Below are 15291 nucleotides of genomic sequence, written 5' to 3' on the forward strand. Positions count from 1 at the left end.
ATTTTTAGTTTGCCACATTCCAGACACCAGGTAAGGGGTCATGGCAGTGGGACTTAGTCACAAACTGGCAGTAAAATATTGGTGTCTTCTTTATGTACAGTTCATAAAGGTAGTTCAGAAAATTTGTAATGGACTGTTTTTTCTGTCTTTCAAATAAATGAATATTTGATAATTAAATGCACAGTAGATGTTTGATACAGTCTAAATGTTTCTGTAAGTGTTCAGTTTTCTGTAAATGTACAGCTGCCAAAGGAGGATACATAAAAAAAAAAGCCATAGGAATAAATCTTAAAGTCCTTCAAAAATTTTCCTGCAAGCTATGAACATTATTAAATGTTTTATATGGCCTGTGCCAATTAATAACATTAATATGTCTACCATGAACCAGTAACCTTAGGGAGGAAAAAAAAAGTGTTTGTTGTGCTTTCAACATCAATGAGGCATTATTAGCAAAATGTGACTTATCAAGTGTAAGTAAAATGACCTGAACAAAATGTGCGTCACTGTACATGCATGCCCTCATTTACCATCTGGTTTCTGTTTTATGACCCTCGCTATAGATTTATTTTGTGCTAGTGGACAAACAACTGAACAACACTTAAAAACACAAGTCTGAGTGTACTGAAAACTTTCGGCACTCTTTCATGTGCTCTGTGTTGTGTGGGAAACAAACAGTTTACAGAAAAGATGAGCCGAGCTGTAAACATTCCACCCTGATACTGCTTTCCTACAGTCATATCATTATAGTTTCCTGTCCTTTCTTTCTACAGATTTTCCCTGAAGGCCAGCTAAGAATGCAACCAACAATAAAGTGATAAAGCCCTGCAGCTGAAGAAGGTGGTTCTGCTTGGAGAAAATGCCTATTATTTTTTGACAACGATTAAAGAACAATGGGGTCAACCACACTTGGGAAGGCTGCGATGTTAGATGATCTTCTGAACTCTTGTATTGAAATGTTTGGTAGGATTTTTCAATATTTTACTTTGCTGATGTTCTTGAAATTCATCTTATATTATAACCCCTGCTATTCTCTCATTTAGCTGATCTTCCCTTTGGCAAACAATATTTCTGTTCTGTAAAATTTTCCATGGCTCACTCTGGCGCAGAATCTCGTAGGCCGAGATTTTAATCATATGTGTAGCATAGTAACTTTTTTATTCTCCAGATAATGCACGATGTATAGTGTTTTTCAAAATTCTGGCCTTCATCAAGAGAAATGTTTAGTTGAATTATTCAAGGAATTACCTTTAAAAGAAATAGAAATTTATTCCTGGCATTGATTGTTGTCTTGAGTAGTTACACAGCTGTTTTTCTAACCAGTCCTTACCCTGAAATGTTTTCCAAATCATCGTGCAATAATTGGCACTAATATGACTCAAGGCTCACATAATCTTTTTACTCATATTAAAATGCAGTGTACCAGGTCTGAGGGAAAGAAGTGATGAAATAGGCCGTGATCCATAATACCATTAATCATGACATATGTAACATTGAAGTCAACTGAATTCATGGATGTGCTTAAATGCTTTGAATTGAGACCTAATTCTCAAAACTACATTCAGATTCTCTTGAAATGTAGGTCAGCTTTTGATTTAAATTGAATAACAATTTGTTTATTTTTTTCCTCTTTCAGAGAGAAACAAGTATTTAAAAGCTGCTGGAGGTTAAATAATTAAGGGGCAGATCTTGCAACAGAACCTAGTGCATCCCCATATGTCCATTTTTTTTTAGCCAACCATCATAACTGTTCCAAATATTAATCAAAGACAGTAGGACCACGTATTTCATATCTGTTGGAAATCTTGCCTCTTCCTTCCATACATACACTCTTGACAACAGAATTCTGTGTGTGGTTCCCATTTCATATGTGCATGTCGAATATTTTTTACATTTTTTCTATTTATAAAAAAAGAAAATGGGAGATTTAAGATACTTAGTGATAGTCAGCCAACCAGCTAGGAATTAACTTTCTATAGTTTCAGAGGCTGCGTTGCAAAGACACAAGAATCGGTACTCTAGCTGGAGGTCAGACCCTCAGCAAAGACATGGCGTGTTCCTTTGAAACTGAATTCCTTGAGGCAGATCCCTTTTTTAATAATCTAATAGTTAATGTAAGACTTCAATAAAACAGATATTGTAGGCATACGTGCATAAATCATCACGCTGGTCTTTGGATGGAGTAAAATTAGCAAACAATTTTTGTAACTTGTGATTACTGGAACAATTCTGATCTTATATTTTGGTGTCAGATGTAGCTGTTGAAGGTGGTAGTTTTGTGATGGCTTCTACCACTACCATTACTTTTAGTTTTTTTCTTGTGGCTTTTTTTTTTTTTTGGTATGACTCAAGGTAAAGATAAGTTATAAATGATGAAGCATTGTAATGCTTACTACAAAAAGTTTACAAAAATATATTAAAATTAAAACCCCTTGGTTTCCTTGCATATACCTTCTGCATGTTCTTGAACTGTTGATAGTATCTATGTATAACATTCAGTTTAGGGGAGTCCATGGACTGTTTTTTCTATGTATGGCCTGCTGTCTATTCTAACTTTTCCTTTAAGTACTTAGCACTCTAATGTAACAGCAGTTTTCACTGAAAGAGCATTTGTGTGCTTTGCTTTTGTTTCTGGCCTATTTGGTGGAGAATGAACCAACATTTTCACTTTTAATGCTTTATATTTTGACTCTATTTGAGGGATGAAAGCTACTTACTGGTCATGAAAAATGTAGTTAATTCATTTTTTTCTTTTTTGCAGATGACAAAGGAAATCAATGCTCCAGTCATTTGCCAAGAACCTTTCTTTTAATGCACCGGTGGTATCTGCCTTCCACAGAATTGGCTGGCAAACTTCTGTCCATATATCCTTTCAGGGCATCTCACAGACTGATATTAGAATGTTAAAAGCTGATAATTTCTGTGGCTACATATAAATAATAATAATAATAATAATTAATAAGCTGCAAACAAGAGTTCGGAGTGAGGTTTTTCAACCTCAAAACTTATTTCTGCTGTTTGTTGTGCACGTCATGCATACATATCAGTTTGCTGAGATACACTTTGAATTTGCTTTGAAGAAGCAGGAAAATCTTTCTAGGGACTTTCTTAAAATGTTTAATAGCAGGATGGCATTGGACTCTTATGAGCTTTCAGTGATCATGAAGTGATGACCTAAATGTTATTCATTAAAATGTTATTCATTAAAATTAAAAATTTCTATGACAATAAATATTGTCTGTACTATCCAACAGAATATTCAGGAACAGTAAAGAGGCATTTTTGTGAGGACAAAAAAAGAAAAAAAAATGGCAACGAAGAAATAGTCTACATAGCATAAGATGCTGTGAAAATAAATGAATGAATGACATATTAGAGCACATTGTAGTTCCTTAGAAGAAATGTTTAGTATTGTTTTTTTCAGCTGGTCTAGTGCTTGGGAAACTATTGTTCTTCTTTTAAAACACAGACACTGCTGTGGATAAGAACAACATTACTAAAATCACACAAAGCTTTCTTTAACTAGTCCACGTATAGAGATGCCAATGGGGAGAACTGTAATGAATTCAGATTAAAAATCTGCTATTTCATGAGGTAAGCATCCTTTTATTCCTCTAGCATTTTGTTTTTATGCTACTGTGAATACTATCATTATAATATCTTTTTATAAAGATTAAAACTAAACCATGGGGGTAGGCTTTTTTTTTTTTCTTTCTTTCTTGCATGGCCTACAGTCCAGAGTGAAAAGGCAATTTATATACTTTGAAAACGATGGCTCAAGTAGAGCCATCCAGCCTTTAGGACACTTAACTACATTAAGTTAAAAAAAAAATCATGAAGTTTTTAAAGTTTAACTTCAGTTTTTAAGCTAATATAACCTGTTTTCCTCAAAGGCCTCTTTCTTCTGGACTAAGTTATATTGATGTGAGGGAAAGAGAGGGGGACATTTAAAACAGAAGTGATAAAGCCTTTTTTCCCAGACCCTTAAAATAGCAGAAGATTTCTTGTTTCATGGCTATCATGGTGGAACTTGCCTTGAAATTCACACGTTGGTTTTCATTGAAAAATCTTGCCCAAGTACAGTGAATGTTTTAAGTAAGCAAGGGATACGTTTCCAAGAATGCAAGTGTCGTTTGGGTGCATGAGTTGGGCACATGTGCCTTTCCCGACGGAGCAGTTTAAATTGGCCTTTCAAAAGTGTGCTGCTATGTTCTGCTAGGGTGAGTTAACTGACAGAAATTACACCGTTAAAGTGGCTTTTGCGTGGCATCATTTATCCTTTCATTAGTTGGACTATTTTGGAATTATATGAGCACATTGACTCAGTTACTGAGAGAGCTGGTGATGAAACCTTGGCCTTCAGGGTATATGACTTTCTATTTTTAAAGTGTGGAATCTTTCTTTTGAGTGCCACAAATAATTACAGCAGTTATACATTGGGTAATCCACCTTCGCTGCCTTAAAGCCAAGGGGATCTGAAATTTTTATCAGTCCTATTGATTGAAACATGAAGGTGAGCATATATATGCAGCCCCTGAATGCTATGTCTGATTGCCAGAGCATTTCTGAACCGCTGTCTGTGGATTTCAGATACTGGATTCTGGAATTTCCTGCAGAATTTAACCTGGATCTTGGACTTATTCAATTGACCGAAGAGTTTCGAGAAGTAGCCAGCCAGCTCGGATATGAGGATCACATCCATCTCATTGATATCTCCAGCATGTAAGGGGGTCATGAGCTTCAGCATCTTCCTTTCTGTTCTCTTTAACAACAGAGTTGAAATTTTGTAAAAATAGAAAAATATTGAGGACCATCTTGATCTTGAGAACATAAGCAAGTAATTATAGAAAAGATTGTATTCACTTCTAAATTTGAAGTTACCAAAATAAGAAATTTTAGCCGTAGTAACATAATTTAGCTGGTGTCACAGTGAGGAGAAGATTCTTATTTTTTGTTTTGTTTTTTAATGAAAATGGGAAGGATATCATTTTCTTGGCTTTGTGGCAAAGCTAATGCAAATTAAGCAATTAATTTTTTAATTACTATTAATTTTTGTGCAGAATGTCAGTCAATGCAGAGACTGGCACATTCTTTAGGTCTTGCATTTCCACAGGGAAGCTTGAGATTTCTCTTTTCCTATCAGTAACCTACTTACTTTTTTGTAATGATTTTCTGTGTACGTCTTCAATATGATTTAATTGAACAGTCTCTAGCTGTTGCTTTCTTGCATCCCCTGAAATTAAAGTCACCTTTTTAACATCACCAGACAGGTCTTTGTACCTCACCTAATACTGTGGATTTTTCTTTTAAAATATGGAATATGCATAGTAATCTTTGTTTAGTGAAAGATTTGTGAAGTGACTTGGAAGGACAGCACTATTAATCTTAGTGCAGGTTGCAAGATTTTTAACAAGAAAAATACCAGTAAAATCACATGAATATTGGCTGTTAATTTTCATTTAAAAATAATAAATTAGAAACATCTTCCTGCACTATGAAGTGGTATATTTGGGAAGGGACCATGCTATTGGCTGGAAGCGAATGATTGGCTTTTTATTTCACACACTAAGAGTGTTGTTCTGTTAGCTGTTGACTGACTGTGTTTCTGCTGCTCCTTTATTTCATGGGCCTGTGGTTCTACAGAGTAAAAATAAATTCTTGATGTTATTGAAGTCTTTATTTTTAATTCTGAATTTGATATGGCCTGTTCTCAAAATGCTAGGCTCTCACTAGGAATGTTTGAATTATCATTTCCTGTACTGCAGAGTACTTTGTCCTTGGGTTCTGACTGAAACCTGCTGTTGTGTATCACTTGGAGTAGCACCCCTGAAATCATCCATCCATCCATTAATGTGCATGAACAGGACATCTTACTCTGAGTGTTTGGAATGTGCTGGAAGTTGTAGATCAGATAATTCTTGCTCTGTCTTCTGGTAATTTTATACTCTATGTGCAAATTGTCGGCTGTATCCAAACAGAAACCTATTTTTTCTGTTGCAGTCCTTCCTATGACTGGATGAGAAGAGTTACACAGAGGAAAAGGATTTCCAAGAAAGGAAAAGCCTGCCTGCTGTTTGACCATCTGGAGCCCATTGAGCTAGCTGAACATCTCACTTTTCTGGAGCATAAATCTTTTAGAAGAATTTCTGTAAGAAAGCTACAGCTTTTTCACTTGCAATTAAGAGTCAGTCCTTAAAGAGAGTGTTTGTATGGTTTAACACTTACAAGTTTTTTTTCCCCTCTATATTTCAATGTAATAAATCTCTATAATTCTTCATATGACATCCATAGCCATGGCTGGGCCAGCACTTCCTTGATCGTTTTTTATGATTGACCATTTTAGTCATAGAAATTAACTTTGTGCATAAATTCAGGATAAGAATTACAGCAGATAGCTACTGTGGCCATGAACTGGGATTATTTTGATCCAACTAATACCTCAAATTCTTCGGGTGCTTTTTTTTTCTCCCTTGAGGAAAATAGTTAATTATTTTTGGAAACACTGGAGTCTTTGCGTCAAATAATTTTTGAAGAAACCGATGTATATAAATCCCTTCTATAGTCTCCACTCAAAGCCCAGTCCAGTTCCTTGGAAACTGTCCTTTCATTTGCCAACGTAGTATCAGATCTAGGTTTAAGGTACTTCATGAGGTCTCTAGGCCAATCTTCTCCCCATATCGGAGTCAGCTCTGAGGTCAAACCAGGCTCCCTGGGGCTTTATGCAGTCAGGTCTTGAAAATTGCCCAAGACAGAGACTGCACAACTGGTCTCCTTTCTGGACAGGTGATCCAGATCAGAAGTGATCCCCTTGGGTGACCCCCTACACTCCCATACTCCATGTTTCCTTGACAGTGTATTTCTGTCTTTGCCATCAGTGTGATGCTCCTGACGCAGTGACTCTCTGATCCATTCTGCCTGCTCTTGCGCTGCTTTAGCTTTCACTGGCATCTCCATCTTTCCCATCTCTGATTATAAAAAGTCCCAGAAGTTGTTGCTGATGGCAGTACATTTTAGGGCTGATGAATAATCCAGATGACTTTTGATGAAGAGAAATGAAAGGATGAAGGAAAGGGTCTGATTTTAAAAGCTTGAGAAACTTGGTAGCAATTCATGCTGAGGAGTCCCTTTTGCTAGATAGGTCTCTGCTCCCAGAGAACAGTGGCAGCCAAAGACTCTCATCTTAGAAGAAGTATGAGGAAGTTGCCTTTTCCTCCCCTCCTTCCTTCCTGTTACCTGGGGTGGCTTCATAAATGTTAAGACTTCTATGCTTTGAATCTGGCCCTTGCTGTAAGCTATGAGGAAGACTGTGATGGACATGGCAGCCAACCTATCCCATTTGTCTCACATTCAGTATAGGGTGCCATTGTGGCCCTGTGAGCAATGCTAGTTGCTAGTCCATGCCCTTCAAAGACTTCTTATGGCAGCCTACGGTGACTCCCTCACTTCCTAGAAATGCCTAAAGGGGCTGCCTTCTCCCATCTCCTTACATGAGGCTTGATGTGTTTCAGCCAGGACCTGTTAAGCAAAATCAGCTTTTCCTGCTTCTAGCATTAAAGCAACAGTGCCTGATACCTGCCTTGAAAGCTGCCACTTTCTAATGTTTGCTCTCTTAGAAATGAGGAGTGTTATGCATTAGAGAACATGGAATTAGCGAAAATGTGCATTACCTCAATATAAAAAATGTAGAAGTCATTCATTTAAGATATATGCATGTGCCCCTTCTGTGCTTTATTTTTTTATTTTTTTCCCTGGGGTACAAGAAAAGAGAAGAATAGGTCACCTAGGCTTTGTCATTCCTGAAATGCACTGATTTTTTTCCATCTCTCTTTTCAGTTAATATTTCAATCAAATAAAATCGAAGTAGATCTGGTGAGGGAAACTCTTTCAGAAGACCCCACCTGTTCATTGCAGCTCTTGGAGGAGCATGTGCTGTATGAGTGCATAGGCCCTCAAGTGGCTTCCTATGGCAGGCAATTCTTGATCAGCTAGGAAGACCAAACAAACCTGGATTGGCTGGGGTTATTAGCAACTCCCTATACAAATTAAAGCTTTGTAATAAATTTCTGAAAAGCCATTTTTAAAGGACAGCTAAAAAATATTTCCTATTTCCCATGTAGAACTGTATCTGTCAATACACAAGGATTGAACAGTAACCTCAAAAGGAGCATGATTTAGTGGAATTTATACTCCTTCTAATACAGATTTTTCTTGAAATATGAGAGAAAAAAAGAAAAAAAAAACAGGCTTCATAACTAGCTTCTTGGGATGCAGTTCAGGCTCCCAAGAAGAGTGACAAAGCTTCTATTGATTTCAGCGGTGCCAAGATTTCACTCTTTACATAACAGTGGTTAGAATATTATAAAGCTGTTATCTATGTGGTTAGAGCTTGTGGCATTAGAAAATTTCAATAAAATATAATGTCAGCAGAACAGGAAGTAAAACCACATAGATTAAAAAGTTGTAAATATTGAGTAAATTGTGGGAAAGATGATTTCATGGAGGTAAGAGTCATGTCCTTCCTGCTTGTCCATGCAACTTACACACAAAAACTGAAGTTTTTTATTTGTTTTTACTTGAATGACCAGCTTAAAACATTCAAGAAAGAACTGATATGCAGCAGGAATTTTTGATAGGATCTGAGTGGTAGTCACTTTTTCAGTGAGAGAACTTTTTAAAGGGAAAAACAGCAAAAGCTTCACTTAGATTTTTTTGTCACTGTGCTTCCTTACTGAAAATGCCTTTCTTCTGTTAGTTTACAGACTACCAAAGCTATGTGATCCACGGCTGCTTGGAGAACAATCCCACTTTGGAGAGATCTATTGCTTTATTTAATGGTATCTCCAAGTGGGTCCAGCTCATGGTTCTCAGCAAACCAACCCCTCAGCAAAGGGCAGAAGTAATCACAAAGTTTATCAATGTTGCACAGGTGAGTCTCATATGTGAGGCTTTTTTCCTCTCCTGAAAAACAATAGTACACATGAAGACTGCAGAAAACAAATGAAATTGATTATCTTTTTTATTGCTTGCTCGGCAAATAGTTTGTTCAACAGAAGCTAGTCTAATAAAAAATGAAACACTGAATTATTCTGTTATGTCCCCAGTCTAATCATTTCTGTTTTAGCAGTGATAGTTTGGATGGCAGGGATAAGTTGTCTGCCTGAACTCGTGGTGGCACTGGACACCTGCCCCATACATTCCTTCGATCTTTAGCTTTGTGTGATTAATCTCTCCTGCAGAAGCTCCTTCATCTCCAGAACTTCAACACACTGATGGCAGTTGTGGGAGGTCTAAGCCACAGCTCTATTTCTCGCCTGAAGGAAACTCATTCTCATCTGTCTTCAGAAGTTACAAAGGTATAGTGAACTCCACAATATAAATATATTACTCAGACCTCATTGAGGTCTGATGGCTTCTGCAGTGCAGGTGTTTTACCAGCACAACTGTGGGATCTTGGCAGGGGGCCTGAAAGGGCTTCTTCTGGTAGAGAAAGTTTAGCTTGTGGAGATCCTCTGTTTGATTGCCTCTGCTGGGGAGGAAATTGGCATCACCAGCACTCTGACATGAGGTGTACTCATTTAAAACAGATTAAAGAAATATTCTCACAGGGGCTTGCTTCTGTGGCTGTTTGCAGGACTGGAATGAAATGACGGAGCTGGTCTCTTCCAATGGAAACTACTGCAACTACCGCAAGGCTTTCGCTGACTGTGTTGGCTTCAAAATTCCTATTTTAGGAGTTCATTTGAAAGACTTGATTGCTGTCCATGTCATCTTTCCTGACTGGATCGATGACAACAAAGTAAATATAGTGAAAATGCAGCAGCTTTCCATCACCTTGAGTGAACTGGTTTCCCTGCAAACTGCCTCTCATCATTTAGAGCCTAATATGGATTTAATTAACCTGCTAACGGTAAGTATTGTGCAAATTCTAATTCACTTCAGTCATTCAGAAGTTGAATAGGGGGTTAGCAGAGAGCTGGGCGGTCAATACGGGCTCGAGAGGGTTTTCATATACATATATATATACGAAAATAAATGAACTTTGGTTCTCCGTTTTGTAAAAGAAGAGGAAGAGGATGAAAAATAGAAACGAGTTCACATGAAATATAACTAAAGCTGAAGGGAGTTTTGTTAATGGATTACATGATGACTGGATGCCAAAGCATAAAACGGATTGTGTCAATTACACTTTTTAAGAATGACAGAAGGGGAGTCTGTTAAGAGAACTAAAAACTATGTTCTGGCTTAGTATTTTATGTGTCCTATGCAAAGATATGATAAAATGCTGCTGTGGTCATATAAGTGACATTCTTACTTGATTGTAATTCCGTACTCTCTTCTCTAAGCTTTGAGTTCAATATCGTAGTCTTCCTATCCACTCAATAAACATATTCTCCTGTACCGTTAAACAGCTTTCTTTCCCATGTCCTTCTCCCTTGATAGTGCCAACATATGGGGGTGGAGAGGGGTTGAAATTTGCACGTACAGACTAGAGATGTAGATTTGAGTGTCCCATTTCAATTCAAAGAACAGTGAGATTTCAAAGAACCCTGAATAAAACCTATTCAATCTTGAAAAAAAAATAGCACACAGAGAGTTTTGCTGAGAAAATAAAATTAATGGCTAATCTGTTTTGAGCTAGTCAAATACTTAATGTGTTTTGGGTTTAGTTTTCTTTTAAAGTCCTAATTGACAATGTGAGAGGAATTCCATGTAATTCCTTTTTTTATATATATATATATGTAGACAATAACTGCCATTTTAATGAAAATACTATGTTTTTCTTGATGTTCACATCTATATGTACTGTGTTCCAAAATATTCAGGCATGCTGCCTGAATCTATAAGCCAAATCTTATTTCTGGTGAAACTCAATTTGCTTAGAACTGCTCTTAAGTAAGTGGACAAGCATTTGCTCAGCACCACAGTTTGATCTGCCAATGGACAAGAAACATTTCTTGAAATTAAGGGGGAACCTGTGAAACCTGAAAAAAGATGTCTGTTACAAAAATATTCATGTTGCAAGAAGATGAAAGAAAGCCACACAGTCACCTAAGAGTAGTGTGAAACATGTCATGTTGGATAAAGGACTGTCTTATATGTAATCATTTTTATGGTGTTTCTACTCTTGCCATTTTAACTTTGTATTTCAGATCTCTAACCCAGATCAAAGGAGAGTTTACTTTAAATCATTGATTCTTTGCTTAAATTAACTTGCAAGTAGGCAAGTTCTATGTGTAACTAGGACTGATTTGAGAACTTTTCCAATATTTCTGCTTATTTTGAAGGACAGTAGAAGTTTCTTGAGACCAAGATTTTCTCCGAAATGTTTTCTTTCCTCTTTTAGATGGCAGAAAAAGTCTCAATCAAAGCCAGGAAAATAATTTGCCTACATTTGAATACATGTATCCAGAATAGGCAATATCTTGTAATTCACTCAGTGGGGAGATGGGAGCTAAATTCTGGCTTCTCCTTGTTCAGGTCACCTTTTTCAGATTTGACCATCCCTGTCTCATTGTAAGTGAATGCCTTGACCAGAGGGCTAGTGGACAGGAACTTTACACCTCTTTTTTTTTTTTTTTTAATGTTTTGCTTTTAAAAGCTCAAAGATAAGCATATCTAGAAATTAAGCAGAAGTTGTACTTGATGATAGATTTATGCTAGAATTGCCCAGGGTTCTGCACTATAGAAGATGAGGAACATAACTCTGAGCTTGGAGCTGCCATTGGTGTGGATGGACCTGTGGCTTCACTGAAATAGGGAATAGGAAATAGAGAATAGGAAAAACCTTCTCCTGTTGTATATAGCAAATCAGGAACCAGTCTTAACCACCTTTATTGCGGCAGCAGGGAGAAGGGACTGTGTAGTGTCCACTGCAACAACTCTTTAATTAGAAGTGCTAGACTGTGAAGACAGATATTTATCTTCCTGGTTTGCTTAGTTAAGGATCGAAGGTTGGTTTATTTTCCTGTGCCCTTCTCTTCCCTGATCCCTTCTGAAAGTTTATGTATCTTACAAGATTGGCTCTGAGTATAGGGAAGTGGAGTCTCACACTTTAGAGAACTGAGCAATAAGAAATTGAGCCCAAAGGGCAGAAGTTAGACAATGTGAAGTGAGAGATGGAAGCAGAACCTCTGCTGACCCTTTCAACATCTCTTCTCTCTTTTGGGTGCATTTTAAAGGGAGCTGGACACTTTGGATTTTTCTAAGACCTTGCAGGTTCATATCCATTATCATATTATTTACCTGTCTTTTATATTTTCCTCGTTTTGTTTCACACATAGTTTTAGGGATATAATATTTCCTTCAGTAGATTTGATTTGCTAGTAGAAGTTGAGTAAAAGACAGGAGATTTTTCACTTATGGTGCTCTGATTCCTCATACAAATCTGCTGACCGCGGTTACTGTTGAGCCAATCTAGTTGCAGCTAAGCAAAACCATGTGCTGCAATGTTAATTGCAGACCTGAGAGTGGGTTAAAATTAACTTGCACTGCATTTTTCTGTTGTTCAGGTATAGGTCATGAATTGTGAACAGGGCACTGTCTCTTCAGTAGTGACGAAGACAGTGCTAGGTATCCCTAAACCTTCCCTCCGTAATTCTGCCCTCGCAGTAGTCTTTGGAAGCGCAGTTGTGAGTCAAGTACATTTGTTTGTGTGGGATCTTTGATTTAATACGGTGATCCCTGGGAAGGATAAAAAACAGTTTCTACAAAAAGCTCTCGGACCTGGATTTTGGTACACCTCATAATATTATGAATAGTCTCCTTTTTCTTCCAGTGTGTAAACTTTGTCCTTATTTGTATTGTATGAATAAATTACATTCATTGGTTAACATTATTACTCTTCTTAAACAGTATTACTGAACTTATACAGTAGATGAAATATTTCTGTCTATCTTTCTGTTAGTAAGGAAGCTTTAAATTATAGGCTGGGATCAGAGGCAGGGGAAAAGAAAAAGCTAGGATTGCAGCCCAAAGCCGACAAGAATTGCAGACTAAAAATAGTTGATCTTGCTACATGCAAATGGTCTTTGTGCACATTTAGCCTCCCTTGCTGCTACAGTCATGCCCACTTGTCAGAGACAGGAGAACTAACTGTTCAATTTATTGTGATGTTCCCCCTCTTTAATACAGACTCTCTAAAAGGTTTTCTCATCTGTAAGGTAGAGGAACTCCCTTTGAAGACTAGCAGATGTCTATTAAAGTGCACAGTGCTCTTCCTTGGTGTGTGAATGAGCTGATCCAACTATTTGTGAACTTCCTGTGTTTTCCCATTAACTCACTTCTGTCTTGGCAAGCTTTGGTAGGTTTTTTATAGTTCTGGTGTCAACACGGAAGTCTCTTCTCTGGGCTCCGTGCAGAACAGGATGCCCTTACACTGCACTCGGCCTGTGCTAACAGCTTGGCCTGCTCTCGCTTAATCGCTGCATGCTCATTTGCCAGCCAGACACCTGATAAAACAACAAGATAAAATGGGTATCTCGTGCATTAAGAGGGGATATGGGAATTTGCCCTGGTCCTCCTTCCCTTGGCGGTAGAACCCCCTCTGCTGCAGTGGGTGATCCCTTCCAAGAGTTTGGAAAATGTGGTTGGGGAGACTCTGTGTTGAAATGGCAGCTAGCTTACAAGCTGGTGGTGTGATGGCAAACTTCAGGCCACATGGACAAGGGGCCTACAGACATGTTTCAGGTCCTGTTAGGCATGTAGACCAAAAGGCTGAGTGGGGAAAAGGGGAACTTGAATCTCTCTGGCTTCAGTAGTAGCTGCTCAATGATCAGCATTTTGTAAAGTTGGGGCTCTCTCTTTTTTTTAAGATGTCTGAATAGATGCTTCTCCTCACTCCTACCTCATAGTCATCATAAAATCTTATGGTCAGCATAAAAATCAATTCCTGACTTACAGCATTTTAACTTTGAACAAGTACCTGAAACAAACCAGTATTTTGCGTGGAAATTAAAACAAAGGAAGGATGTGTTATCTGAAGGGTAGTGAGGCAGGTACCAGGTTTGCTGCAGCAAGGGAGACCTTGAAAGCTGAGCAAGAGCTTTAAGTGTTACAGGTCTTAATTTGGTCATGTGTAAAGCAGACGAGCAATACAACTGAATGCAGCATAACTGAGATCCCAGGGAGCCATAACACCTTTAGCAAACTTTTTAGCACACGCTTTTTCTTAGTCTGTGTTGTTTGTCCTCCTTCCGTGAATTATAGGCCAGATTTGTCCCACCTCCGCTAACTCTGCACCCACTTCTGTGCCAGTCCTTGGCATCTGAAACCTGTAACTAAGAAGCAGAGGATGTAAAGAGAACCTAAGAATGTGCTTTTCAGAGGAACAGGGAGGAATGTTATCTCTGCAGACATTTTCTTAATTAGAAAAATTATATTCAGAAAGCAAGTTTAAGGGAGTTCATTACCTGCTGTGCCATATTTTCACATTCTTTTCATTTCACAACATGAATAAGTGCCACTGGTAAAATATTTCATCCCTGTGAAGAGACTGGAATTGATCGCCAGTATTTTTGTTAGTCTACAGTGTATTTACACCAACTGCCTTTGAACACATTTGGTGCCACCGTTTTCCCCCCACTATTTTTAGGTCTCAACAGCTACTCAACTAACCCGTTCTGAGAGTGTATGCAAATAACTGGAAAGTCCCTGTCATTTTTACAGTCTAGTGAAGAGAGTGAGAAATATCTAAACAATCAAATTGAAAGTCGCCCTCCCCAACTTGTCTTCAGTCAGTTTCATTTCTAAAAAAAAAAGTCACCCCGTTTTAGATCCCTTCTGCCTCCCCCAAAAATGCTTGGAAAAGTAGGACAATGATGAAAAGCAAATTAGAAAGGAATGCACCACCCATTGTAAAAATTGTCCTACAAAAATTCTTATTATATTTTGTCTGTGCATACAAAACCATAATTTAAATATGAGAGCTTATGTAACTGCTGCTTGGTTGTCATGCTTGTACTTTTTTGTTAGTATCTTGGACTCCTGTACTAAGCAATATTTTGTCCTCCAATTATGCATAGATACTATTCCTAATGAACTTATAACCTCTGTTCATTAAAGGGCCAAATAAATCACAGCATGGAACTACAAACCTGCTCAGTAAATACCAATGCATTTCCATCCCCTAATACATACCTTGCTCATCCTCCCTACTAACTTCCATACTACAACTGTAGTCTTCAGTAGGAACAGGACAAAGTCTTTTAAATTCATAACTATGAATTCTGCTGCCAGTCCCAGCAGAATTGGTAAATATCATCAATTGATATCAGATCAAATTGATAAATATGACTT

At 37.7% G+C, this 15291-nt stretch overlaps 1 protein-coding gene across 1 annotated transcript in view; it reads left to right on the forward strand.

Annotated features, from left to right (window-relative positions):
- Positions 1-782: 782 nt before the first annotated feature.
- The window catches only part of RASGRP3 (RAS guanyl releasing protein 3), a 31101-nt gene continuing 16592 nt past the window's right edge, over positions 783-15291 (forward strand). Inside the window, 8 exon segments of the mRNA XM_010224272.2 lie at positions 783-960; positions 2759-2861; positions 3529-3591; positions 4588-4719; positions 5998-6145; positions 8750-8923; positions 9234-9350; positions 9629-9904. Coding sequence (XP_010222574.2) covers positions 891-960; positions 2759-2861; positions 3529-3591; positions 4588-4719; positions 5998-6145; positions 8750-8923; positions 9234-9350; positions 9629-9904 — 1083 coding nt within the window. The 5' untranslated portion in view covers positions 783-890.

This window comes from Tinamus guttatus, unplaced genomic scaffold (assembly GCF_059628265.1).
Source record: "Tinamus guttatus ecotype Peru unplaced genomic scaffold, ASM5962826v1 Tinamus_guttatus_pri_ptg000208l, whole genome shotgun sequence".
Taxonomy (NCBI): domain Eukaryota; kingdom Metazoa; phylum Chordata; class Aves; order Tinamiformes; family Tinamidae; genus Tinamus; species Tinamus guttatus.